This window comes from Rosa rugosa, chromosome 3 (assembly GCF_958449725.1).
Source record: "Rosa rugosa chromosome 3, drRosRugo1.1, whole genome shotgun sequence".
NCBI lineage: Eukaryota > Viridiplantae > Streptophyta > Magnoliopsida > Rosales > Rosaceae > Rosa > Rosa rugosa.
Genome location: NC_084822.1, coordinates 31,482,911 through 31,510,908, shown reverse-complemented (window position 1 = coordinate 31,510,908; position 27,998 = coordinate 31,482,911). Strand labels below are relative to the sequence as shown.

Below are 27,998 nucleotides of genomic sequence, written 5' to 3'. Positions count from 1 at the left end.
ACTAAGTCGTTACCTAAATCCACCTTCGAGAAACATGTGAAGAGTATTGGATTAAGAAAGTTATCCAAACTCCCATGATTGTAGTAATCAGGGGGAGGTACGATGTCTACATGTTCGATCTCAAATAGTGAAGGACGTGTTGTACTCTTTTTCTCCTCCTCAAGCTTGTTGTCCCACAAGGTTTTTCACTTGAGCAAGGTTTTTAACGAGGCAACGGATTAAGCGTCACCACCAAGTTTGAGCGGCACAAGGGGGAGTGTTGAAGGAAATTGACTTATGTGTGCCTAATCAAACTAGAATTAGTTCCATGTTTGTAATAAGAGAGAATGTTATAGAATTCCTAGTCCTATTCGGAATAGTTTTCCTTGTACCATTAGAACATGTACTTTGTAACCCTATATATAGGGCTCCTATTCTCAATAATGAAACACACAATTCTCTCATCAATCTCTCTCGAATTCTCTCATTCTTAAACAACATTCATTTTTTTTTGACACCCACCTTTCGGACTGTGATTCATTGATCACACAAAATTCGTATTTAAATGAGATGTAACTTAATTTCCCTCTATAAATTATGCGGTGAAATTATGTTCAAATTAGAAAAATAGAATGACTTGCCTCTTCGTATTTTCTTAGATGTTAATCATCCTCTTCATAATAAGTATGTTGAAAAGGTAAAACTGTAGCTCAGGCCTCAGGGACATCTACAGATAGGGCTTCCTTTAGTCGATTATTTTATCCAGTATTTTTTTTTTCAATTAATGTCATCTAGTACACATGAAAATTCGTCTTTTAGAACATTGGAGCCTTCACCTTGCATAATTATTGTACGCCATGCATGAAGTCCAACCGACTTCCTCATCAAGGGAAAAGCCAAGTGCTATCAATTAGACAACTCTTAGCATTACTAGAAACCCTTATTATTATTATTATTTTTAAATATGTCAACTCTTTTATTGATTAGCGGAATCATATATAACGATTTGATCCAATGAGGCCTGCAGAAAAATCATTACCTAAGCAATATCACATGTTTAATACACTAAAGCACATCTAAAAATTGTTCAACATCACCCATGAGAAATAAATGAGGCACAGGTGAAGTGAACACCTCTGGCGACACATCTCAATAACTGAGAACCCGCAGACTCCTTCTCCAAAAGAAAAGAAATAAGTGGAATGCCAGTCATCCAAAACCAACTAAAAGAAACTAGAATAAAGAAGCAAAATGCAAACCCGTAAGCCCTAACAGACTAAGGCCCAATCCTAGATCCCAAACCCTAACAAAGCTTCTTGAAGCCCAGGCTTAATCAAAACAGCCTAAATTGAAATTGCTAAGGGGCACCCACGGATCTGGGCCACCATCGTCGTCAAACCCATTCCAGATCACGACATAACCCACATGGGAACCCCCTGCTCATGCCTTCTTTTTGCATCCCTCCGGACTCGAACCATCAAGTGGAGGCTATTGGCTAAAAGTAGGGAAATGAAGCGGATGCGGCTGGAGGCCACAAACCCTCAACCACAACATGGGTCACCTCAGCTTAGCTTTGGTTCTCTACCAGCGTCCACAGGCAGTCCTCGCATAGGCTCAGTGGCAGCGTCGGTAGCCCCCACGACGGCTCCGTCGAATAGCTTACAGGGACGAATGGGTAGTACCTCTAAACCATCTAACTCTGGATTTCCATTAAATTTGGGTGATGCTGATGTTATTTTAGGCTTTGCTAGTGAGGTCTATTCCCAGATGATCAATGTTGAGGAGGTAGCCCAAACCACTAGTGCCAAATCTAGTGTTTCTTCTGTGCCTAGTAGTGGTATTAATAATGATGGGAGTCTATGTAAAGCAACAGGAGCCTCTGCATCTCACATGCAAACTCACTATTATCAGCACTCAAATTTTGGGTCCTTACCTTTCAATTACATGGCGGGACCAACTCCAATTTTTTACCCTACTTTTAGCCAACCCTCTTTTGGTTATGCACCCACCACACACTATAGTGATACTGATCCCTTTGCTTCTATTGTTAGAGGAGCTGCTCATGGGTGGGATAAAGAGGACCTTCGATACATCATGTTGACTTGTATTATATTACACAACATGATTGTCGAGGATGAACGACCTAAAGACAGCGATGATGAGTTGGAGTCCGATGAAGAAGAGGAGAACAATATGAGGCCCAGGATTGCTGAGGTATGGGAAGGACCCACTAGTAATGACTTTGATCCTGTTGGTAGAGATGGTCATAATATGAACGGATTCATGGATCGATACCAACAAATTAGATCTGAGTTCACTTACTCAAACCTTCAAGAAGATCTCATTCAACACTATTGGGAAGTTAAAGGCAACATGTGTATCTAGATCTGCTATTTGAATAATTGGCTACTGTCTGTTTGTGTGTTTTTTTCATGGGTTAAATACTGCTTACTCCCTATACTTATAGGGTTTCATCGTTTCAGTCCCTGACCTTTGAATTTCACCTAAAAAGTCCCTGAACTCCCAATTTCCTCCCAATTGGTCCCTACCGTCAAGCATCCGTCAAAAACTCCGTTATCTTCCCCTAAAAAGTCTATTGTCCCTCATTTACTTTAAAAATATATATATTTCTCTTCCTCTTTTTTTTTTTTTTTTTTTTTTTTTTCTTTTTACCTCTTTTTCTTCCGGCTCTTTCACCTCCTTCTGTTCATCTCCTCATCACGATGGTTCCAATCCACAGAGAAAAATAAATTAAAAAAAAAAAAAAAAGTAAGTGAGGGCATAATAGACATTTTCGGCAACTTTAACAGAAAATTTTGAAGGCAGGGACCAATTGGGAGGAAATTGAGAGTTCATGGACTTTTTAGGTGAAATTCGAAGGTCAGGGACTGAAACGATGAAACCCTATAAGTATAGGGAGTAAACAGTATTTAATCCTTTTTTCATTTAGTTTGTGTGTTTTTAATTATGTTTGTGTGTTTTTCATTTGTAAGTGTATTATTGCTTGAGGACTTCCTTTCAATGTACCCACATTTTCAAATAAATTTTCATTTCCTGACATTTATATTACATAAGTGAAAGACCAAGCATTGGAATAAAAACAATACAATTATTTAAAATATATAACTCCCTAATTTTCCTCATCCTCATCTTTAATAGGAATCCAATTTGTGTTTGAGGGGTCATAATTAGGGTTGGGTTGGTGGATTCACCCGAAGAGAAAGGTGAAGGGACTCCACCGGTGAAAGGTGGTTGTGGGAATCCACCGGTGAATGGTGGTTGTGGGAAGCCACCGGTTAAAGGAGGTTGCGGATAGTATCCACCGGTGAAAGGAGGTTGTGGGAATACACCGGTAAAAGGTGCTTGTGGATAACATCCACCGGTGAATGGTAGTTGTGGGAAGTTTGATCCATTGGTTGCATCTTCATCTTCTTTCTCCGCTATCTTTTTTTTGCTTTCTTTGCCAATATTTCTTTTTGGTTGGCGTCATCTTACTTGTGTTCATCTCCATAATTCGCTCTTCCCTCTCTTGCATTTTAAATGCCTCGTTTCACATATCCATTTGCAAGCGTATATAATCTCGTTGTTGTTGGTCATGGAGATGTCGAGCATATTCCTCATCGCGTTTCTCCTTGGCCGACAACATTGATGTTTGGTTGATTGCCATAGTCTCCACAGCGGATGTCAGAGGATTGGAATCATTAGATGCCTTCTTTCCTTTTCGGATAGCTTCTTTGGCAGCCTTCTTTCCTTGAGGCCTCACCGAAGGATTGAGAGTTACATCGATTTACCTCATCTGCATCTATGTCCAAGTTGACATGAGAATCATGAACGGATTGTTGTGTGTGCATCCGTTCACTTCCTCCCCTTGAGGTTCCTCCAGTCAAAGAGGTATGGCTTGGAATGTCACTAAATTGTTGAAAGCCCAACACAACCTCGTAACATTCTAAACTATTGAAATCACCTCTTTTTGGCCTTCCTTTGGCTTTGGTCATCACAGCTCTCCACAAATCTTGTGCTTGACGTTGCTATGTTATTTTAAAAAAAAAAAATCAATTAGTACAAATATAAACGAGGTACAATGTATCAACTATTTAAATTTTAATACATCACCTAGTAACTTTAAGTACGTATAAGGTGAGTACAATGTATCAACTAATAATTTTAAGTATAAAGTATGATTATCAACTACTAATTTGAAGTATAATTATCAACTAAATTTTAATATATCAACTAATAATTTAAAGTATAATTATCAACAAAATATATCAACTAATAATTTAAAGTAAAATGTATCAAGTAATTGAATTTTAATATAAACTAAAAAAATCATAAAAATTAATATTCGTGTTACACTACAAATTCATACCTCATCAATCATATTTGCACCACTCTTGTACCGATTTTTCGCTTGCCTTAACGAACAATGCCAAGCATAAAGTTCGACTTTCAAATTTTTCCACCTCCCTTGAAAAGCTTGAATTTATCGGACATATCCATTCCAATGTTCGGCACAGTGTTTGCGAACGTCTATCCGTACACTTTGCCGGATTTTGGCTAACATATCTCCAAGACTTGCACAATTGAATGTCTTCCATAGGCTACCATCTCGTCCCGTCAATACTTGGATCTGCTACGGGTTGTACGCTCGTATTGGCTTGTACGCTCGTATTGGCTTGTATGCTCGTATTGGAATAAAAAAATTTCGGAAGATGAAAGCTATGAGGAAGAGGAACAAAAAATTTTGAGAAAGTAAGAAAGATGATTTTTTTGGTGTGAGAGGTAAAAATAGAAGGTGAGGTATTTATAGAAAATTTTGTATATATTTTTTTTCTTACCATTGTAATCTTGCCGTTTATATTACATAATATTTTTTTCACCTTCCTAAACCTGGTATATAGCTCACTAATTATTCACCATCAGATCTCTTTGACAATAGGAACCAACGGTCCAGATTTGTTGACCGTTGCCTTCAAAATTCAAAGCAACCCAACGGCTACTTCACACGTCAGCCACCCACACCACTAGCCGACAAAAAACTGCAAGCCACGCGACTGCAGCTTTGTCTCCGCTAGAAGACAACCGCTAGAAGACAAGCGACTGGTGTTCACGGAATAGCTTGGCGCGTCTCTCCTTCTCTCCTCCTCTCCTCACTTTGGGCCACGGTGGAAGCCTGGGTCATGGTTTGGGTCACCAACTTGACCCAGCAAGAGGCCTGGGTCAGTTACTGTTGGCTTTGTGGAAGGAAGAAAATGGATATTTTGGTGACCTAAGTCAGAATTTGACGTGTTGCCTGGGCATAATCAAGCCCGGTGGACTTGCTCTTAGAGATAAGGCTGAGGTACAGAGTAAAAGATTATAAACAATTAAGAGATGAGGCTGAGACGGCTTAAGAGATAAAGCTGAGGTAGAATAAAAATGAACGTGTTGGTGACTATCAAAACACACTAATAAATGAGACATGGACCTATTTATTGTCATCAAATAAAGAATAGTGGGGTCCTGCCACCAAAAGTGGGTAAATTATAGTATCTATAGGCTAGATTTGTTGTAGTGATGATTTATCTTTGTCCGATTTTGATATTACTAGGGAAGCAACAATGTTGATTCCTTAAATCAAAGTCCGGTTGCATGCCTTTGCCTTATAATAGCATGATCATGTCGCGATAGCATTTAGCTAATCGTGTGGAGTGAATTGAAGATCAAAAGTCAATTATTGCAAGATTGTGAATAGAATAGAGAAGTACTTGAATTAAAATAAATAAATAATAATAGGTGGCCTAGCTTCCTTGAAAAACAAAGAAAATGCAAGGCCAATGGAGGTCACTAAAAAATTATCTAAATTGTGATATGCAAATTGCACACTTTTTTGTTCTTTAAATTTTAATACAGAAAATCAGTTACAAAGCAAACTCTTTGGAACAACCGGACCTAACCGATCAAAGTTGAAAGCAGACAAAATGAAGAGAAGATTCCGATCTAAACCAAATTATGGCAATTTGGCATAACACACTTTAGTGTTTCGGCATGCTTACATTATGATTAATTCACGGTTATTTGTGCAAATGTTCATGTAAATGCTATTTTGAGGTACCAATAATATCAAGTTATCAACTATCCACACATAAGAGAGTTATTTATTTATTTATTTATTTAAACTATTTAAATTATGATGCAATATTTTGTGAGGATGATTTAAAAATAAAAAAATATCATGCAATATTTTGTGAAGATGATTGAAAAGTTAGAAAACGGCACAATTTAGTAACTGACCTCACTACCAGAAACCCTGATAATATCTTCTTTCATTAAATTATAATGTTGGACACCCCAACATGCAAACAGCCAATTGCAGGCACGTAACATCACTTTGTAATTATGTCACCGATGACCATGTCTAGTGCTAATAGTCAAAATATTGAATTTTAACCGATGACTAGACATGCTAATAGTCAAAATATTGAATTTTAACCGATGACTAGACATGCTAATAGTCAAAATATTGAATTTTAACAAATCTTGTGGTGGTAGCTAGGGCTAAAATTTATCTTTAAATACTATCATTTTGCCTCTATAATCAAGACTCTTCTCAGAAAACTTTCAAACCATAAAACATTATCTAGTATTCTTTGATCCCATGGCATCTGAAAGTGGTGTTGAGGGAGACAAATATCGTTACTATTTGAATGGAGATGGAGAGAGGAGCACCAAATGGAAGTTTGGTACACCTCCCAACTATGAGGTCGTTAACAAGCTTTTCGAAGAAGGCAGAACCAAGGTTCAATACTTAATTTTTGTCTATCTGTGTTGATTATCTATCTTAATTTGTACACACAGATATTGATATATACTTAATCTGTGAAACATTGAATGGATTGATTGTTGAAGATATGGCCTGCTGGGTCACTAGAAGAAAAGGTGCAGAACCTAGTAAAGACATGGGAGATGGAACTTTTCCATAAAGCTAACATTGAGGATTTCAAGACACTTGATCCCAACAAGTACACCTTCAGCCTAAATGGTAATATATTACTCATTGAAGTAAATTCAGATCCGAGGTTGTTGAAAACGAGATTGACATTTTATAAATTATATGTTTTGCAGGGAGGAAAGGGATAAATTTGGAAGAAATAGGAAAACTAGGAGGAGGATACAACCCTTTGCTTCAGACCACACTGCCTGAGAATCTGAGGGGCTATAATCCTGAAGTGGAAACATCTGAATCATCACATAAGGCTTTCACAACAACATTCCCAAGAGGATTTGCGTTGGAGATTCTTCAAGTCATTTCTGGGCCGCCGCAGATCGTGTACAAATTCAGGCACTGGGGTTACATGGAGGGCCCTTTCAAAGGCCATGCCCCAACTGGAGAACTTGTCGAGGTCTATGGAATGGCCATTTTTGAGGTACAGTACTCTGATCGATCTCTATAAGTTTGGATGTTGCGCTTAGGTAAAAAAGTCGTGTCGCTATCATTTAGTTTAGTTTCTGATTCAAACCCTAAACCGGCTTTCAATGACCTTTGAACCCTCAACCGACATTGTTTTGCACATTAGCACATTTTCCGGACACTGTAATAGTGTTGATTCTGTTTCTGCCTTTCTGGTGAACTAAATTACAGTTGGACGAGAATGAAAAAATCGTGAAGGTGGAGTTCTTTTACGACCCAGGACAGCTACTTGGTGGACTTTTGAAGGGTGCAAAAGTGGGTTCTTCTTCTGAGGAGACTGCTACAGGCTGCCCTATCCTAAGGAGTACTGGGTAGTGTTCTACAAATACTACCTAGCTACTACATAATTTGTAAAACTCTATCATCAATAATTTATGCCCATATAGGCATCACTCTGGGGGGCTGTACTGTGTGGAATTATTATATGAATCAGCTTTTAACGGTTTTATCATCTCTCTGCCACTCCAGAATTTTCAATTTTCTATGGAATTTGTGAATAATGAAACATCACTGTCAACAACCTGCACTACTGCACTAGGAGAAGAAAGACGCCATGTTTTGCCACCCCTAGAAATAACTGAATTGGATGATAAGAACAAAAATGACTGTTGTATAAAAAAAAAAAAAAAAGATTGAATGCTTCAACGCTTTTATCAACTCTGTACCCCTAGGAATTACCAAGGTTTCAAATTTCGGTTTCAGTTTCGATATCGGTACTTCAAATTTAAGGAAAATTCGGAGAAAGTTTCGATTTCGGTGGAAATTTCAGTTAAAAATAAAGAAATCACATTAATTGCATTTATAAAATGATATTTTTGAATGAAACTTTTATATAGACTAAACTAACCTATAATAAACCTATTTACAATATAACCTCTCTAAAATTATACATAAATAATAGAATTGTGATATTTAATATAGACGAGTAATTAACTAAAACTGTAGTAAGTTGTTAAACTAGTGTTTTGTAGTAAGTTGCTAAACTAGTGTTTTTATCTATATATATGTAATTATAAATGTTATGTATATTGACAAGACAAAATAGTCAAATTACCCCCTAACTTTTCTCATGATTGTCGATTTACCCCCTGACATTTCAATTTTGATTATTTACACCCTCACTTTTCTAAATGTTGCTAATTTACACCCTATAGTTAAATTTTAGACTTTTCATCCAATTTCTCCGTTAATTTGGTTAGCATGTGAGGGGCATTTTCGTCTCTGCAATTGTCACCAAAAAAAAAAAAAATACAAAATTACTTTGTTAAAAAATAAAAAATAAAATACTGCTATTCGTCTCCCACAACTGTTTTTTTTTTTTTTCCCTCAGCCTCTCATCTTCTTCTCTATCTATCTCGCAATTACCTTCTTCTCAGCATGACCTCTTCCTCTATGTTCCTTTTATCGAGATCAATATAACACAATCCCAACTTGAATCAATCAAGATGACCTTCACATGCTTGCTGTAATTTGAATTTTCATATTCCATACATATAAATATTTTAGTTTGTTCGATGGCTATCTTATACACAATACAAACCCCTCCAACTGGAAATATGGAAGATCAAATTCTCATATGGATGTTTGAAATATTAATGACTAGTCCGGCCTTCAAAGAAAAAGAATACCAGAAACCTAAATGATCAAAGACCGTTTCTCCTTCAGTGATATGATCATCCAATCATTTGATGTGACTAGCAAATATTAATTAAGCGATCAGTTGCAAGCTAACGACCAATCTTGAAATAAAGGGAGTGAAGAAGAAGAAGAGATGGACAAGGAAGAAGCGACAAAGGGCAAGTTTTTTTTTTCCTTTTTTAATGAAGAACAGTTTTGTATTTTTTTATTTTATTTCTTTGACGATGTGTTGGTTTGTTTAATTTTTTTTTGGGTGATAGTTGAAAAGACGAAAAAGCCCCTCACGTGCTAACCAAAATTATAGGAAAATTGGATGGAAAGTCTAAAAAATAACGATAGGGTGTAAATCGGCAACAATTAGAAAAGTGATAGGGTGTAGATAATCAAAATAACGATAGGGTGTAGATAATCAAAATTAAAATGTCAGGGGGTAAATCGGCAGCCATGGGAAAAGTCAGGGGGTAATTTGGTTATTTTGCCTATTGACAATGTGAATGTGATTTACTTTTTATTTTTATTTTATTTTTTTATGGCTGGAACCCAGTAGGAGGCTTGGCCATGATGCCTTTTTCACTAATAAATAGAAAAACACAACGGGGGGAATGTAATACTAAAACCCCGTGAATGAAAATGAACAAGTACAACAAAAGCAATATAAAGTATTAGTAATAAGAGCTACTACGATGTAGTTTGATCCATGTAGTTGAACTGCTCCCATTTAGTATCATACAATACTGACATACTGCTCCCAAGTACATGAATTTTGGAAATGATTTTGGTACTTTATCACATGGGTAATGTATGTGTGTTGATCTCTTCCCACATGCAATCTATATATCGGATATTGTGGAATTACCCAATATGGTATTTCATTGTATGAAGCATACGACATTTGGGACGAAGAATGATCAAAAAGGCCATATGTGCTTCCACCTTGTGAGCTTGATCCAATTCCGTAAGTACTTTCTGATGTAGAACTCATTTCATGATGAGGATAATGAGAATGGAATGAGGAGAATGAGAATGGAATGAGTTAGGGTTATCACTATATTGAGTTCCTATGTCCATTGAGTCAAGACTTGAAGAAAGTGATTCATACTCATTTAGAGACAAATGGCTATCGTGTCTTCCTTGTGCATCCCTAGCTCTAGAATTGTATTCACGATTTGCACCAGTAGGATGATCATCACTACTATATTGGTTGTAGTGCTATGATTTGCCACTCCCCTTGTCATTTCCATAATTTGCCTCATTGCAAATAGAATCATGATGTGGTTGGAGACTTGGAGCATGAGTACTTTGGTACCAGATAAAGCAAAGAGGGTTTTGTTGTATCCAATTTCAACTTGATTGGAAAAAAAAATTTCATATTTTATCAATGACAAACGAATTTCACAGAAATTTCAGAGAAATTTCGGACAAAATTTCGGTGTGAATTTTTTAATATATTTTTTGTGTGTAGATATTTCAGAAATTAAGAATTTCGCAGAAATGTACGAAAAATTTCAGAAAATTTCGGGAAACTCCTGACGGAAATGATATAGCATATGAATTTCGTTTCGGTACTTCAAATTTAGGGAAATTTCGACATAAATTTCAGCAGTTTCGGAGAAACTTAAAACCTTGGGAATTACATGTACAAAGAAACATGTACAAACTAAACCCACAAAATTCCTCTTTCTTCGTTCCAAAAATAAAAATAATTCATCTTTCTAACTTATATACATAAACTTTTTGGTAGGGCTGGGCATGGGCCGGGTCCAACTATAATTTCACTGGGCCCGGAACCGGTCCGTTTTTTACTGGGCCCAGACCCGGCCCGTTTTGACACAAACAGGGACCGACCCGTTTAACTTCGGGCCGGGCTTGCGGGCTTTCGGGCCCAAAAACCTGTATTTTACCTTTGCTTAGTAGGATATATATCTACTTTGCTATGTACCAGATTTCATTCATTTCATTTCATTCATTTCAACCTGTTCAGATTTAAATCAAAACACAATATCAAGATCCAAAGCTGAAGCTGCAAATTGAAATATCCAAAATACATAAAATCCAATTTCAAATACAAGTCAATCACAATACCTGCAATTGAAAGTTTGAAATATAATGACCCAATTAAAATATGAAGTCCAAGTTTGAAATACAAATATGCAATTGAAATAGAAAGTCCTAATTCAAATACAACAATTTAGCAGCCCTTTTTTCAGTTCTCTATCCACCAGTTCAACAGCTACCATCCATCAATTGGCTTCCATAGTTTTGCTTTTGCCTACAACAACAACCATCATAAAGAGATTTAGATAACATGGAATTGAGGACTGAGGAACCATTCAAGCTGCAACTTAACTAGCACTACACACAAAAAACTGCAACTTAAATACCAGAAACTGCAACTCAAGATAATCAACCATTGAAGCATATTTGCAGTCACTAATCGACATCATTTTCTCAGCAAACACTCAAAATACAAAAACCAGTGAACTAAACAAAATACAAAAAGCAATGAACTGATCAAAAACCCAAATCCCAGTTTAGCTACAAACCAAATAAGAACACAAAGAGATCAAATTTATCAATAAACTGAGGAACCCATGAAGCTAAAACGAGATGGCAGACCTGAAGAACAACGGGCTCCTATTTTGGTGTCTCGGCCTCACAGCTATGGCGGAGGAGAGGGAGAAACCGAGAGACGGAGGCGGCCTCTAGTGCGATGTGAACTCTCTCCGGTGAAGACAAAGACGAAGAGTCGAAGACGGGGTTCAGATCGGGCTACACGAAGAAAACTGAGGAATGAGGATTAGGTTTAGGTATTTGAGTGAAGAGTGCAATCCTGTGTGTATGATGCTATGATAAAGATTTTGAGGCTTATATGAGGACCAATGCTACATGAACATCTGTCCTCTTTAATCTATGACGGGCCTGACGGGCTTTGACAGTTTTGAAAGATAAGGCCCGGCCCGAACCATTTGGTTAAAAAAAAATTGGGCCCGGCCCGTTCGGGTCGGCCTTTGACGGGCCGATCCGGGTTTGCGGGTTTTCGGGGTTAAATGCCCAACCCTACTTTTTGGCCTCGTTTAGTTCACGAAAAGGAAAGTAATTCCTTCGTTTTTCCCATGAGAATGGAAATGAAAGGAAAATGAAATTTCCGAAGAACTTTCCGTTCCGATGTTTGGTAACATAAGGAAAGTTGTTAAAAAGTTTGTAATTAATGCAATAAAATAAGGATTAATTTCAGTTTACCCCCGTGAGGTTTGGGGGTGTCATCATTTCACCCCCTCTATTCTCAATTTTGAATTTTTACCCCCTGAGCTTTTCAATTTACCTCAACCGTGTCCAATGTCTCATTTTCCGTCCAAATTGGACGTTAACTCTGACTATCAGACCCACTCCAAGGGCTAAAATAGTCATTTCAAGACAATTTAAAAAAAAAAAAAATCATTTCTTCTTCTTGTCTCTCTCATCTCCTCTATTCTCTCTCTTTCTCACCGCCTCGCCACCACCATGGTCCCCGACTAAGATGACTCTCCTTTTCCTCCCTAGACGACGTCGTTGACGAGGACGACGATGCCCATCGCCATAGCCACCGCTCCTCCCACCTTCACCGCCTCTCTTTCCTCAATACCCATCAAAGACTCTCCTTTTCCTCAACACCCAACTCGGTCCTACAACTCGTTCTGGCCAACCAGTGGTCCGCCGAGCTAGAGAGCGAGTTGTCCGAGTCACACCCATCACACCAAAGGCTTCCAATTTCTTCAATTGGGTATGTGAGAAAAATGGGTTTAGGCCAAGCTCTTCGATTTTTAGCCTCTGCCGTTGCATTTTTGCTCCACCGCCAGCGCTGAAAGCTTGACCCCCCCCCCCCCCCCCCCCCTCGTCCGACAGCTCTTCTTCTTCTCATAGCTGCTTCCATCTCCGACGAACAATCCGCTTTCTCCTTCCTCTCTCAGGTTAGGGATCCCCGTGCTACTCACAATTGCTGGGCATACAAGGTAAGGTTGGATTTTGAACATAATCAATTGCTTTTTTCTTGCTTGGTAATTTGGGATTGTGGCTTTTGATTCATTGAATGAGAAACTCAGGTGGGGGATCAGTACCGGTCTAATGATGATGGTGAGCCATCTGGAATGGCCGGGAAGCCCATTCATTCTGTTATTGAGTCTTCAAGAATTGATAGAGTAATGGTCGTCGTCATCCGGTAATAAGCTTTATTCATTTCCGTGGTAAGCGGTTGTAGTTTGATTTGTTGGTGAATTGTGTAGTGATTGAATTCTGGTGTTGCAGTTTAAGGAGTTTCAAGCAGGTTTTTGTGGATTTTGGGCGGTGGGTTTGGTTTGGAATTTTGGTTGGAGTTGATTTCAGGTGGTGGATGTTGAGGATTTAGCTCTAGAGTACTTTGTTTTTGATGGAGAGGGACGGATCCACACCGAAGACGAGAAAGCAATCGCTGGTGAGATGAACAGAGGAGCTGATGTCACAGCCTGAATCGGAGGAGTCTTTGGGGCTGCCCATCGGAGATGAGAGAGACAAGAAGAAGAGGATCGAAGGAAGAAGAAGAAATGAAATTTTTTTTTTTTTTAAATTTTTTGTCTCGAAATGATTATTTTAGCCCTTGAAGTGGGTCTAATAGTCAGAGTTAACGTCCAATTTGGACGGAAAATGAGACATTGGACATGGTTGAGGAAAATTGAAAAGCTTAGGGGGTAAAAATTCAAAATTGAGAATACAGGGGGTGAAATGATGACACCCCCAAACCTCTGGGGGTAAACTGAAATTAATCCAAAAAATAATGTGTTGAGAGTAATAAATGTAAGGATATAAGGGGGAAAATGATTCCTTTGAAGTATGGAAGGAACCATTTTACCCTCTATTTTCCTTTGCTTCAGGAAAGAATTTCCTTTCCTTTTCCTTCCCAAACGCAAGAAAGGAATAACTTTCCTTTCCTGATGCTTACTTTCTGCAAACCAAACGAGGCCTTTATGTAATGATTTTATGCAAATAGTTGTTTCTAAACTTTTTTTTTTTTAACTTCAGTGAGAACTTGTGAGTCGTCGAAATAATAACTATGAAACAGCTGGAGTACGTTTGTTCATACCACCTGCATAATACGCAAATAATACTAGCAAAACAAGACTTATTTTCCAATAAACACCAGCGGGACCTACGGGGACTACCACGATAAGCCCAACCAAACTGGTCCTGTCCCCGGTGTAAAGGTACTCAAAGGAAACACATCCTTCCTACATCAGAAATGGACAGAGCCTAACGTCCTCCATTGCCTATATAAGGCCAGAAATTTTCTACAACAGATAAGTTCTCTAAACTAATTCTTCCCTCGATATTATCAACCATTACTGACTTAAGCATCAGAGAGTTTTAGGCAAGCAAACCCGGTCTCTCTCTGACCTTTATTGTTTTGAACAGATTGAGAGAGCAAAATGGAAGATGACAACTTAGACCACTACAAGAGAAAATAGCAAAAGTGAGGAATTTCATTGTGACAACCCAAAATTCGTCGTAAAAGCCTGGCAAATACGAGGAAATTTCAGTTGTCGCACATGATCCCATCAGCGACAACCAATTTGTCGCATAAAGTAGGTATTTGTGAGAAATTGAAAGTTGTCGTCCATATGACATTTTGCGACACCCAATTTATCACAAAATGTCAATTAGGCGACAATTTCTACCAAATTTCAGTTAATATTTACGTAACAACTTTAATTTCCTCGCAAAAAATTAATTAGGCGACAACTTCTACGGATTGTCACTAAATTTTTATGTGACAACTAGGTTTTTGTCACCGAAAACTGATTTAGCGACAATTCACAGGAGTTGTCGGTTAATGTTTATGTGACAACTTGAACTTTATCACTGAAAACTAATTAGGCAACGATTTCTACTAGTTGTCGGTTAATGTTTATGCGACAACTTTAATTTTCTCACAAAATGTCAATTAGGCGACGACCTCAACAGGTTATCGCTTAATGTTTATGTGACAACTTGAAATTCCTCGCTAAAAACTAATTAGGCGACGATTTCTATCAGTTGTCGGTTAATGTTTATGTAACAACTTTAATTTTCTTGTAAAAGACCAATTAGGCGACGACTTCTACAGGTTGTCGGTTAATGTTTACGTGACAACTTTAATTTTTTCGCAAAAGACCAATTAAGCGACAACTTCTACAGGTTGTCACTTAATGATTATGTGACAACTTGAACTTTCTCGCTGAAAACCAATTAGACAACGACTTGTACGAGTTGTCGATTAAAGTTTATGTAACAACTTTAATTTTCTCACAAAAGACCAATTAGGCGACGACTTCTATGGATTGTCGCTTAATGATTATGTGACAACTTGAACTTCCTCGCCAAAAACCAATTAGGCGACGATTTATATGAATTGTCGTTTATTGTTTGTGATGCGATTAGAACTTCATTGCATATTATTTGTATTTTCTTGTCGATGTGAAATTTTTCTTTCCTAATTGAATTATTTTACTTAGACTAGTTTTATTATATAGATAATATATTTCTTATTGGATTATGATTCTAATTCTAGTCAACTTTTATTTATTTTAGGGGAAAGTCCAAAATCTTATTGAGCATCAATAACGAGTACAAAATCATCATTTTCCTGTCTAAATGAACTAAATCGATCAAATAAATAGGTATGGAGCAAGGGATTAAAATATCTACAGAATCTCCAATATATTATTTTTTGGAGAGACTGATATATCATAGAGGAAAAATATCTTATCTTTCACCGTTTCTCTGAAATTTCTCCAATATCGTCAAATATCTCCGATATATTAGATATATCCAGATAAAATGAAGAAATATCTGTAAAATGTGAGAAGAGAAAAAAATAAAAAAAGTTACTCTATTATCCATAGAGAAACATACATTATTAAATATGAAGGTTATGTGGAGGTGTAAAATTTAAGAATGGTTTCTAGTCAGGAAATGGCTTAATAGAGAGGCAACACAATCTGTTTGGAAAAAATGCCTCAAGGTAAAATCTCTCAAGACAGATTTGAGTGAGGCGACATCTCCTCAAGGCGAATTTGGGTGAGGTGAAATATCTCAAAGCGGATTTGGGTGAGGTGAAATTCCCTCAAGGTGAATCTGTGTGAGGAGAAATTCCCTCAAGATGAATCTGTGTGAGGAGAGATCCCCTCAAGACGAATATGGATGAGGAGTAATCCACTGAAGTGGAAACTGGGTGAAGAGAAATCTTCTCGAAGAGAATCTAAACAAGGAGATTCTGCCAACCTACAAATCTACGATTCATATATCACAACCTACAATTCATACAATTCATGTATGCATAGGTACCAAATCAGTGCCTTAATAGTTGTCAATTTCTTTTAACAGAATAAGATTTAACGGAATGCAGCTTTTACTAGGAAGGTAAGACCCTTGCTTAGACTGCCAACGTACAAATCTACAATTCATATATCACAAGCTCGCTCTCTAATAATTTTTTTTTTTAATGATACCTAGCAGGGGTGATTTTTTCTACAGTCTAAAATCCTAAATTTTGAAACCTAAAATAATATGAAATACAGATTTTGAATGAATTATTTTTTAAAAGAGCGTCATCCAATTATTTTTTCAATTGCGTCGCATATTGAAAAAGTGATAATCGTGTAATTTCGTCGCCATGCACTTTTAATTAAGAGCTAATTTCATTTTACCTCCCTCATTTTTACACTTTAAATTAGTTGTGGCCATGCACTTTTAATTTTCTTACATGAATTCTTGTGCTCTCCAATTTAATCAATCATTAGTTTTTTTGTCAAGTATTTTTTTGAATAAAGGGCTGGTGCGGCTGTCCTCAAACCTTAATTAATGAAACTGATGAATACAAAGGGGGGCCATTAACCCTAAACCCCTGATAACAATAAGCATCAGAATATTTTCTGAAATAATATCAGAAATCTCTACAGAAAATATGTATTCTAACAAGCACTAACTAGCAAAGAGTGCTCTACTGGCTACTCCATTTGCTTTGACATAGTAGTGACATAACGGAAAGATAACTCGATATATAACCCAATTACAACATAGCATAATTATCATAAAACAACTTTCCTATTATATTGCCGCCGGAGGAGAGATCCGATGACACTTATCTTCAGTCTACCACTAGGCGGTAACAACCATTTGAGGTAGTAAGGAACTCGCTGCCTACCTAGAGCAGACAAGACACTTTGAGTGCACACACAGGCACAAAGCCCGACTCGCCTTACACAACATGTGTAGGGACTTCTTACTCATAAAAAGCGCAATCAACCTAAATAACATAAATAAATAACAATATTTTTAAGGAAAAAGCTGGTGCGCGCAGGGCCCAAGAATAGAGCCCAAGCCCAAACACTAGCAAGGAAATCATAGCCATGTGGGGCCCAACCTAATTCAAGCACCGCCCATGCCGACCGCCCACTTGTGTCCTGCTGCCACTTCCAGGAAGCCACCGACCCAGATTCTCGAAGGTTGCTTCACCACCCTCGCCCTCCAAATCCGGCTCACCACGACCTGCATCCTTCCAATCCAGATCGAAATTGGAAACATTAACCTAACAAAAATCGGTGCCAATCCAGAATAGATCACAATCAGAGAAAGGTGGCAAAAACCTCGACTGCTCCAAATTGGATCCGTGTTCCACCAATTAACCACACTGAATCTGGCGACCATCGATAAACCTAGCGATGACACCAGCCTCCAAACCCGCCTACGTGAATCGGACCACCACCCAACAACAACCATGATCACCTCCACAACCTCCCTCAAAAAGCAGCGATCCAGGTCTGAATTCTTACCACTGAGGACACCACTACCTCACAGCAAGCCCAGATAACACAGCCCGTCCGACAACAAATCCCGTAGGGCGAGCCGCCGGATGGAGAGGGAAAATTTTTCTAAACCCTAAAGCGCGTACAGAGATAAAAAAGTCTCCCTCCTTATGTTTGGGCTTTCTTTTATAATATATTTATTTAGCACCTTTTTATCAAGTATTTTGTAAATTGAAAATGTGAATCTAATGAGCTCCCATATATGTGACTACAATTTCAAAATACATCACACAATAGTTGGCAAGAAAGGCAACAGTTAAACAAGATTGATTGAAATTGGTAAGTTCAGGGGCACAGATGATGAAAGTAAAAGTGCATGAGGACAAATAATTTAGGGTGTAAAGATCAGGAAGGTAAAATGAAATTTTTCCTAAATCTCAATCACACCAACAAATGATCTACTGTCCCTAAATCTCAATCACACCCAGAAAACACATATTTTCAGATTCTCGCCAATGGTCCTTAGATGTTAACTATTTTTATAAGGTTTAATAGCCAATTTGCTACCATAGATTTTACTATAGTGCCAATTTGCTATTTTAGGTTTTATTTTTGCCATTTTTTTTTTTGAAAATAAGGGCTGGTGCGGCTGCCCTTACGCCTTGTCCATTAATGAAACCATAGAATACATGGGGGGGGGGGGGACATAGTGCCTTAACCCCAAATTACAATAAGCATCAAGAGAATTACCTGAGATAATAACAGGCATCTCACCTAAGCAAATGCATTCTAACATGCACCATTTAGCGAAGAGTGCACTATAGACTACTCCATTCGCTTTACAATTGTTGTGACAAACCGGAAAGACAATGCTCACGCGGAGCCATAAGTTACTAATATTATCAGCTTTCCCAGTATGTTGCCACCGGAAATATAATCCGGTGACCCTAAGTTTCATTCTGCCACTAGGAGGCTGCGACCATTTGACAAAGCAAGGAACTCGCCGCCTTCCTAGAGCAGACATGGTACGCAAGGTGCGCAAGCCGGGATAGAGCCCACATCTCCAAACCATATAGTATTTGGGACTTATTGAAAGCGTAAAATAAACTATAATTAAACAAACAAAAAAACTGAAAACAAAAAGCAACACAACCCAGATCGGGCCCAACAGCAGAACCCAGGCCCAAGATCCGTCCAAGAATGTGGGAAGGCCGGCCCCACCCGGCCCAAACGAGCCCCTGCCGCATCCCCACCGTCGCACTACCACCCCCATTCGCCCATCGAGCCCTGACCGTAGTCGAAGCACCGCCGTTAAAGCCAAACGAATCGCCGGACCTGAGATGCCGACCACCGGTGGCCCGAAACCAGATCTGGTAGGGCACCACCGATGGACTCAGATCGGATCGATCTCCCCAGGGCCGAAAGACCTCTGATCCCCTCTTCCCTTCGCCGGGCCGCCCACTACTCCATCGAGCGTCAGCGTTGCGTCACGGGGTAGGCCGCCTGCCTCCCCCTTTCAACCCCGTCCACCACCATCGACTCCGTGCTCGCTTCTGGGCATCACAAGTTACCGTCCCCATCCTTACCCGGAGTCCAGACCCAACGTCCTAGCACCAACCACACTAGCAGCCAAGAAAGCCGCACAACAACCGGTCCCGTCAGATGACGACGTCGGTAGGACGTGCCGCCGGACGGAGAAGAAAAACCAGACACGAGGTTACAGGCGCGTGGAGGCGTGTTCTAAGAGAAATATCCCTTTTAACTCAAGGATAAGCTTTTTTATTATTTTTGCCAATTTGCTACTCTATGTTTCCACAATTAGCCAATTTGCTACTCTATGTTTTCAAAATTAGCCAATTTACTATCATTTCATCATATTATTCGTTAATTCGTCCGTCCAAAACATTAATTACTTACAAAAATTTAGGGTAACAAATGGCTAATTTTGAGAATTTATGGAAGCAAATTGGTTAATTTTGAAAGCACAGAGTAGCAAATTAGCTAAATTATAGCAAATTCGCTAATTTAAAAAACCTAAGAGTATAAATTGACTGAAATAAAATTTAAAGTAGCAAATTAACACAAAGGTGAAATCTACGATAGCATATTGGCAAATATATCTTTTTATAATTCAATATATAGAACACAATGCTCTCATCCTAAGCAAATGGACCGCATCATGCGCTGGGAGCAGGAAATGAATTGCCAAGCTAGCCAAAAGGATATGCATTAATTGCAGTTGCTAGGATTGAGATACAGACAAAATTACATGATATATGTGTCATTTCCTTTAATTATACATCGGATGAGATCATTTCCAGCGGCTCTTTCATATGCACTGAAGCATAACTGGATCATACATGTAGACAAGGTTTTCTTTTTATCATAACAAACCAAATACACTTTGTACATGTTCATATGTGGGACTTCACTTGTGACTCTCATATCTCTATATTACTTTATGTATGCATGTCACCTCAGTTAGCCTTTAACATGTCCAAGTGATAAAACCTCTGCAAAATTAAGCTTAATTTATCAACCACTAAAGAAAAAGCGAGTTCGATATCAAATATGTGAACCACATCTGTTATACTTTAACTTGAATATACTTTACCAGAATGGAGTGGATCTGCTCAAGATAAGGCACAAGTAATGAAACCAAGGTTTCCATTTCAACTTTCAAGTTGTCATAGCTTTCATCTTTTTCCATGAGACTACTAATGAAGGTCTCATTGTCAGGCACTAACATTAAAGCTACCTGCATTAACACTAATCTGTCAGTCTAAAAAACCAAAAAAAGTTGAAGTTCATGCATGTTCGCGGGCTGTAGGGCTAGAGCACAGCTGTACAAGCCGGCCCATGCCCAAGTCATAAATTAATGCCTGAGCTTGATTATATGGCCCCTGTAAGCAATCGATAAGGCCCCACCTTTCCATTTTTTTTTTTGACATAAATGTGTTCAAACTTTCTTCGTAATATTGAATCAAGAGGGAAGATTTGAATTTATGTCGTGACGTCTTCCAACATATTGGAGAGCCACTAGACCGAAGGATACCTTTCCGTCCAAACTAGGATAATGGCCTCCATATATACAACTATGGACCTAGATGTAAACAGCAGGGATTTCAAAGAAGGCTAGTGAACTCGCTTGAAACTAACATAGGTTCTAATAAATAAATAAAAAAACTAAAATAGTTTAAAAGTTCCATCACCCAATGTAAGGTACGAGAAAATGCATGTTACTAGTTACGTTTTTTTTTTTTGGACAATCAAGTTACTAATTAGTAGTTACTAGTTTTTTTTTTTTTGAAATAAGTAGTTACTAGCTTTAAAAGAAAGAAGAAAGAAGAAAGTAACATACTTTAGAAGCAGCTGATGAAATCCATCTATGCCATGGCTTTAAAGTGAGGTTGTAAGATTCTTCCACTGCCTGCTTCATGTTCTGCCCTGGGTTTCCTGCTAAATTTTGCAATAACTCTGCCGTAAAATCCAAGGATCTGAATATTTGGAACAATTAATCTAATTATTAGTTTATAATAAAAGAAGATGGAGCATCAATAATGATTGCCAATTATATGAACAAAGTGAAGATTAATTACGCTGGCTGGGTAGCTGGGTTGGTACTAATTTCAACTTCTTTTGATAATTCATTCTATTCAAAAAATTATTATTCTCCAAACAAGAGCATGGTACATGACGGTCCATACGTCATCGAGTTTTGCAAGAAGTAAAATAATTAGGGTTGATATCATCTAAGCCTTAAAATATGAAGTAGATTCAGAATTAATACGTTAAGGGTTTAGTTCAGAATTAATTAGGGGTGGGCGTCCGGACCCGAAAGACCGAGGACCCGACTCGAACCGAGGAAAAAAGCCCGATTCAGTTCGGTTTTAATATAGGAATTTTCGGTTCGGTCTAAAGCCCGACCCGATTTCATATAATCGGTTCGGTCTCGGGCTTCACATTTTCAGGGCCCGAAAGCCCAAACCGACCCGATTTCATGTATCAGTTGCCACATGTCAGCCTTTGATTGGGTGATATAATAATATGTTAAATATTAAAAAAAAAATAACAAGTTAACAACCCTAAAACGCTAAGTCTGCAAGTCGAGTAACCCAACCTCACTCACCTCAGCCTCCCTCTCTCTCGATAGTATCGAGGATTCAAGTCGATACCATCTCAGCCCCAATTTCTGAAATCTCCCTCTCAGTCCCTCGCTCACGGTCTCACCCTTCACTCTCTCTCCGTCCATTACCATCTACTGCACCACTCTCCGTCTCCGAAATCCTCCTCCGCCAGCGACTCCTTGATTAGATGCGAAGCTCCAGAAGTTCGCCTCAGCCGTTTAGCCGTTTCGATTCTCCCGTCGCGGTCGTCGTCGCTCCTCGCAACTCAGTTCCGTGAGTAATCTAGATTTAAGGGTTTTCAATTTGACTTGTTCAATCGTCTTGATCTGTGACTTTTTCAATCCTCTTGATCTGTGATAAAATTTGGTTTGAGATCAATCCTCTTGATCTGGGACATGGCACTGATGGCGGACTGGTGGGTTTGTGTTTGAGGGTTCACTGAAGAGGGAAGATATTTTCTTGACTTCTAAGGCCATGGCTGATTTAGATAGCAGATGGAGATGTCTGTCACCGTGGAATTGATTTTGCTGCCCAGAAACTCCAGAGTAAGTGTTTCAAAGCTTGCATCGTGGAGATGGATATAGTGTTGAAATTACTAGATGTGCAAATTGGAGTTCTGGACCTGTTGAGCAAGGGAGCCGGCCGAGCAGCTATTTGTGCAAAAGTGTCCCTCTTTCTGTTGCAGTTGTAGTACCATTTAAAATTTGAATTTCAATTGATTGAACACAATAACACATGGTTGAAAACTTGAAATGATTGAATAATTTGGATTGTTTTCTGTTGGACAATGAACAATGTATTTGTGAGTTTGTGTTGTAAGCTATAAAGTATAAACTTCTAGTAATGCATGATTATTGTTATGTTAATGAGATTGTTGGATATTTGGATATGCATTCTAGTCTCCCAGGTACCAGAATGAGTGACAGAAGTCACAGAAGTGCAGAAGTGCAGTTTGGAAAACAGGGAAAAGTTGAAAACAGGCAAATCTTGTTGAACTGGAAACTGGGCCAGAAAAAGACCGAAAGACCGAACCGGCCCGAATGGGTTCGGTTTTTGTCAGTCTTCATTTCTAAAAAAGCCCGAACCGGCCTGAACCGATAATTTCGGTCTCGGTCTTATTGATTTTCGGGCCCGGCCCGACCCGTGCCCAGCCCTAGAATTAATACATTAAGAGTGTAGTTTTTATTTCTGGCCAACTAAGGGTTTGGTTTGATTATACAGCTAGCTTTTAAATCCAGTGATGAAGGCAGGAAACAATATTAAGTTTAATAATTATTACCTGGTAAACCAGACAAATTACCTGGTGAGCCAAACGAAGGCTCTACTACAACTTGTAAGATTTCTTGCAGTGCCGTCCGTGGCTTCTGTTTTCAATATCTCAACCATATTTGAATATGCTGAAGGATCAGATTCGTTCCTCGTTTCCAATCTCTACACGCAATAACCAAAAGTATATTGTCTTTTAGCAAAGCTTTGTTTATTTGTTAATCGTTCTGTCTTTTCGGATCAAATATACAACAAAAGCTCTGTAGTATAAGCAATATAAAACACATTCAATGATTAAAATGTAATTGACGACATCATATACATATGTTACTCATGAAGAGAGAAATGTTACTAATTGGAAACATCACCACACACGAAAAAGAGAAAAAAAAAAAAAAAAATCTAAGAGAGGTAGAATAATTAAGGTCAAAGAAAATTTTCATTTTGAGAGATGCAGTGCAATTACGTAGAGATGAACCCATTTGATGCCTCAGAGAGAAACATAAATCATATGTGAAGCATCTTGGTATATATTCTAACATGAACATCCTAGCCAGAAAGCAAGAAAATCAGGTTTTTTTGTTGCAAAATCTAGCATATACGATTTAAGGTTGGAAAGCTTTCTAGTCAGGTCGATGTTCAGCATGCTTGTAATTAATGTTATTAGAGTAGATTGCGCTTAGATCGTTTTCTTCTTACCCGAATATTCTGATGAATATCTTGTCTTAAAACAGCCATCGTTGGTCCTATTTTATCTGCAAAATTTAGATGGGAAGAAAGTGAGTAAAATGCAAGCTAGCTAGTGGTGATCTTCTTGAGAGAGAGAGAGAGAGAGAGAGAGAGGAGGGGGGGGGGGGGGGGGTGAGAGAGAGAGAGACCAAGAACTCGAAGAAGCGAGTAGCAAAGAGAAAGAAAGGGCCCGGTGGGAATATGAGCAGCCTCATGATTTATAAACGCAGCATCATGAGCATCATGATCACCATTTTCAGCTTGGACTGTTATTACACCTATAACTTTAACCATGACCGAGAGTTCTTCAATGGCAGATCTAATCTCTGACCCTTTACTCTGATCCATTATCTTTCTTTTCATTCTTTGGATAGAGATAGAGCTAGCTAAGCTTCTATGATTGCATAAATGTGGATAATGACTGATATTCTTGTAGAGGGAGATACTTTCTATGTAATGTAACCCCATTTGTCACTTGTATATATATATAAATATATATATATATATAGTACTGTTGATGACAACATGGATATATATATATAGTACTGTTGATGACAACATGGATATATATATATAGTACTGTTGATGACAACATGGATATATATAGTACTGTTGATGACAACATGGGTATCAGTTGTCATCGATGTGTGGTTTCGGATGCTTTAAATTAATATGAATTATTTAGTAGCTTATTTATACAAATTGATGGTGACCTTAATTTTGACGTGTGATTTTAAGTGACTTTTTATTCTTGGCTTGACATTGTGGTTATCAACACCTATCACTATTTTAACGATTATTAAATAGCAATACTATATGATATGTATTCTGAGAAAACTACTTGCCTATGTGTCACGAGCCGCACTTAAAAGTAGTGCTATCGTGACACTTTGGGAAGGAAATGCCGAGAGGGGCGAGCCTTGGGACAAGGAGAAGCCTTCATGAGGCACTAAGTGAGCTTCTCCCGGGCACCCGTGGGGGCCTAGGGGACCGGGCATGTGTCGTCAGAAAGGGGCGGCATATGTTTCCACGAGTCAGGAAGTCTCGTGGACGGTATTGGCCGAAAGGCTGATATTGCGGGTCGACGACGGGGACGAGGTTCGTATGAGGGCGATCCTTATGCCATCGGCGTTAGACAAACATGTGGGCTTACGGAAGATATGTTGGGACCCTGTGGTGCTCATTGGCCATGGAACAAGCGACGTGGGCATGTGTTAGGGTTCGACCTTGCCCAAAGCCAAGTGATGCCAGCAAGCACGGGAGGGGCGACCCCGTGCTAGACTGAAGGAAGCTTAAGAGGGGCATCAAGGATGAGTCGCTCACTCGAGCAGCATGCCAACAAGCAAGACGGCATGCCCTCTCGAGGATTGGCCTACGAGCTAGAATATGCCTTGGAGCCATGACAGTCATCAAGAAGAGAACACGGTAGCCTTGTTAGATAGGAAAGGCCACAAGGCCTCGATGGCTTGTCAGGTTGGCACTCAAGGCTTGAGTAGACAGGCAAGTGTTACCCTTGAGCCGAGTGGGCTGTTTAGGTGATGCCCTTGAGGCGAAGTATGAGGGCATGTGTTGCCCAAGAGCCAAGTGGGTTGCACAAGAGATACTCACAAGGCAAGATACGACGGCAGGTGGTGTCCACGAGCCGAGTGAGCTGCACAAGTGATGCTCATGAGGTGCAGGATGAAAACAAGTGTTGCCTATGAGTTCATTGGGTTGTGCCAGTGATGCCACAAGACGAAGTAAGCCGGCACGTGCTGTCAAGTAAGGTGTGTAAGTGATGCGCACAAGGTTAAAGTACGCGGGCATGGGTTACCCTTGAGCTGAAGACTGAGTGGGTCGCATAAGTGATGCCCACGAAGTGAGGAAGGTGTGCAAGCTACTAAGGAATGACTCAAGGAAGAAGTGTGAATGCCAACTTAGTCTCGGTACACGGTCATGCTACTTGCTATCGACGTGCGAGATGCACGCGGGTCAGTAATGGGCTGACGCAAGCCGGGATGACACGAAAGCCTATCGGTTGGGCGAGTGTCCTGTAAGATGATCATGACACAAGGAAGCGATCGGTTAGTCACAAGATGTGAGACTCATGCGGGAGTAGCTTTCGTTGGTAAACCTCAACAAGTAAGAAGATGATGTCGAAGATGGTCAAGTTGACAAGAGAAGCACACAGAAAGAAAAAGAAAAATGGAGTATCAAGGAAGGAAGGAAGTAGGCTGGCCTCGGTTCAAGAGGAACCTTGGCGCCTCACGGGCTAATTCCGCTGCGTGTAAATTCGGCCCGTGACACTATGGCAGGTGTGTAGAACTTCTATCTCATATTATGATTAATATGTAATTAACGAGTAGTTAATGTGAATGGAATATTACCTCGTACTCTATCCTACTAAATCTTCTTAGTGATGCAGCGGTTCGTCTAAGTAAAATCGCCGGTTGCTCCTTTTTTATCCGCGAGGCATTGATAAGGTAGTGTTAGTCTGTTGTTGTGGCTCCGATGGTTAAGTTTGGACAATATCGGCATAATGGCGGGTCGCTGTTTAACATGGTATTAGAGCGAGTTCATTTCCAATCACGTGTGTCATGGACCCTGATTAGGGCTCTCTTTCTCTTAATTTGTTGAATTGTGCAGTTCTAGGTCAAAAGAGGCATATCTCCATTGAAGAAGTGAAAGAGGCCTACGACAATGTTTCTTCGATGTGGTAACTTTTTCTCTAGATCTTCCTTTCGCTACTTTCATACGCCATGTCGTCACAATCTGTAGTTTTGATAATCTCCTGTGTATATATCAAAGTTTGAAAACATTTTATGTGTTCATGTATGAATCAATGTGATTTTAGTTGCTAACATAACTACGTACGTTGTGTTGTTATTCCAGGAATTTGGAAGCTCTTGAGGTTTGGGTTTCAGGTATATGGCCTGATCTCTTTCTCATATGCAGTTCATTCGTCGACATCGATCTGATCCATCCTCGATGACCACGACGGAGGAGCTGGAATTGACATATAAATGGGTGGAAGAAGATACGGAAGAAGCTGATCCTGGCATATGAATGTGCTCAGTCACTTTGGAATTGAAACATGTTGCTTTCATATGGTAACATATCATATCTGGGATATTTGAGGTCCAATATTGTAGCTTCGAGGCAGTCCATTTCAACCATGACATGTTGTCCTGGGAAGGAACAAAACAGTTTCAGTCCTTCATTTATGGCTAGCAGCTCTACCTGTTTTGCATGCTCTACATGTTGAACTGGTAGTGTGAAGACAGCCTTAGAATTTCCTTGTGTATCCTCATCTTCTTGCTCAATCAAAATTCCACCTGTCTAATTTTAGGGAGATTTGTCCCCTTCCCTCTCCCCAATAAACTTTTATTTCCCCCCAATAAAAACTTTTAAGATAATAAAATTTTATGGAGTTTTATTGGGAGGGGGCAATAATAATATCCGGCGACCTCTCCGATGACCTCTTAAGGAACATTCAGCGACCTTCGGAGAGGTTCTCGGCGACCAATATTTGTGAAGTCTAGTTGCCTCTAACAACCACTTCGGTGAAAGTCGATCTAGTAACTTCCAGCAAAGTTCGGTGGTCGGTGACCTCCTATAAGGTTTTCGGCAGAGTCCATAAACCTCCGAGAAAGTCTCTTATGACTTCTCTCTCTTCCACTATCTCTCTCTATGTGACAAAAGGGTGAGGGCAAAAAAGAAGAAGCTTAATTGGGTATTAGGGAACAAAATGAGACATCTTAAGGGTGGTGGTGAAAACTAATAATTAGTTGGGGTAAGAGGAGTTAACTCCTCTAGAATTACAGTAAAGAGACATTTCGCCTTTTTTTTCTTTTTTCTTTTCTTTCTACTAGGGTCGACTTATGAGCAAAAAAAATATATAAGGTGGCTTAGAGCTTCCAATGCTCTAGATGAGGTTTGTGTTATTTCTGGAAGGTTCACTATGACAACTGTCTTATCTATTTCGGATTAGTAGTAGGGGAGTGAAATCCACACTCCGTAATTTGTAATTCATACTCC

The 27,998-nt window shown here is 39.1% G+C and overlaps 2 protein-coding genes and 1 long non-coding RNA gene across 3 annotated transcripts; 2 read left to right on the top strand and 1 right to left on the bottom strand.

Annotated features, from left to right (window-relative positions):
* Nucleotides 1–6,559: 6,559 nt before the first annotated feature.
* Nucleotides 6,560–7,875, top strand: LOC133738482 (pathogen-related protein-like). Its single transcript, XM_062166038.1, has 4 exons — nucleotides 6,560–6,757; nucleotides 6,868–7,000; nucleotides 7,084–7,385; nucleotides 7,601–7,875. The coding sequence occupies exons 1-4, from the start codon at nucleotides 6,617–6,619 to the stop codon at nucleotides 7,742–7,744; spliced, it is 720 nt and encodes a 239-aa protein (XP_062022022.1). The 5' UTR covers nucleotides 6,560–6,616; the 3' UTR covers nucleotides 7,745–7,875.
* A 4,412-nt stretch (nucleotides 7,876–12,287) lies between these two features.
* LOC133739849 (uncharacterized) lies at nucleotides 12,288–14,175 on the top strand. Its single transcript, XR_009860849.1, has 3 exons — nucleotides 12,288–13,056; nucleotides 13,147–13,262; nucleotides 13,349–14,175. It is a non-coding gene; the product is annotated as an uncharacterized LOC133739849 (long non-coding RNA).
* Nucleotides 14,176–19,964: 5,789 nt separating this feature from the next.
* Nucleotides 19,965–24,437, bottom strand: LOC133738523 (glycolipid transfer protein 3). The gene is made up of 6 exons (XM_062166078.1): nucleotides 24,131–24,437; nucleotides 23,952–24,007; nucleotides 23,287–23,417; nucleotides 21,221–21,356; nucleotides 20,474–20,617; nucleotides 19,965–20,372 (listed from the first exon to the last, which is right to left on the bottom strand). Exons 1-6 carry the CDS (start codon nucleotides 24,342–24,344, stop codon nucleotides 20,337–20,339), a joined length of 717 nt encoding a protein of 238 aa, XP_062022062.1. The 5' UTR covers nucleotides 24,345–24,437; the 3' UTR covers nucleotides 19,965–20,336.
* Between the last annotated feature and the right edge of the window lie 3,561 nt (nucleotides 24,438–27,998).

What these genes read in the sequence shown, in the direction of transcription:
- LOC133738482 (XM_062166038.1), top strand. Translation starts at nt 6,617, where the DNA reads ATGGCATCTGAAAGTGGTGTTGAGGGAGACAAATATCGTTACTATTTG. An exon ending in TCGAAGAAGGCAGAACCAAG is followed by an intron (nt 6,758 to 6,867) that starts GTTCAATACTTA and finishes TGATTGTTGAAG; the next exon opens with ATATGGCCTGCTGGGTCACT. An exon ending in GTACACCTTCAGCCTAAATG is followed by an intron (nt 7,001 to 7,083) that starts GTAATATATTAC and finishes TATGTTTTGCAG; the next exon opens with GGAGGAAAGGGATAAATTTG.
- LOC133738523 (XM_062166078.1), bottom strand. Translation starts at nt 24,344, where the DNA reads ATGAAAAGAAAGATAATGGATCAGAGTAAAGGGTCAGAGATTAGATCT. An exon ending in CTCGCTTCTTCGAGTTCTTG is followed by an intron (nt 24,008 to 24,130) that starts GTCTCTCTCTCT and finishes TAAATTTTGCAG; the next exon opens with ATAAAATAGGACCAACGATG. An exon ending in TTTCATCAGCTGCTTCTAAA is followed by an intron (nt 20,618 to 21,220) that starts GTATGTTACTTT and finishes GTGTTAATGCAG; the next exon opens with GTAGCTTTAATGTTAGTGCC.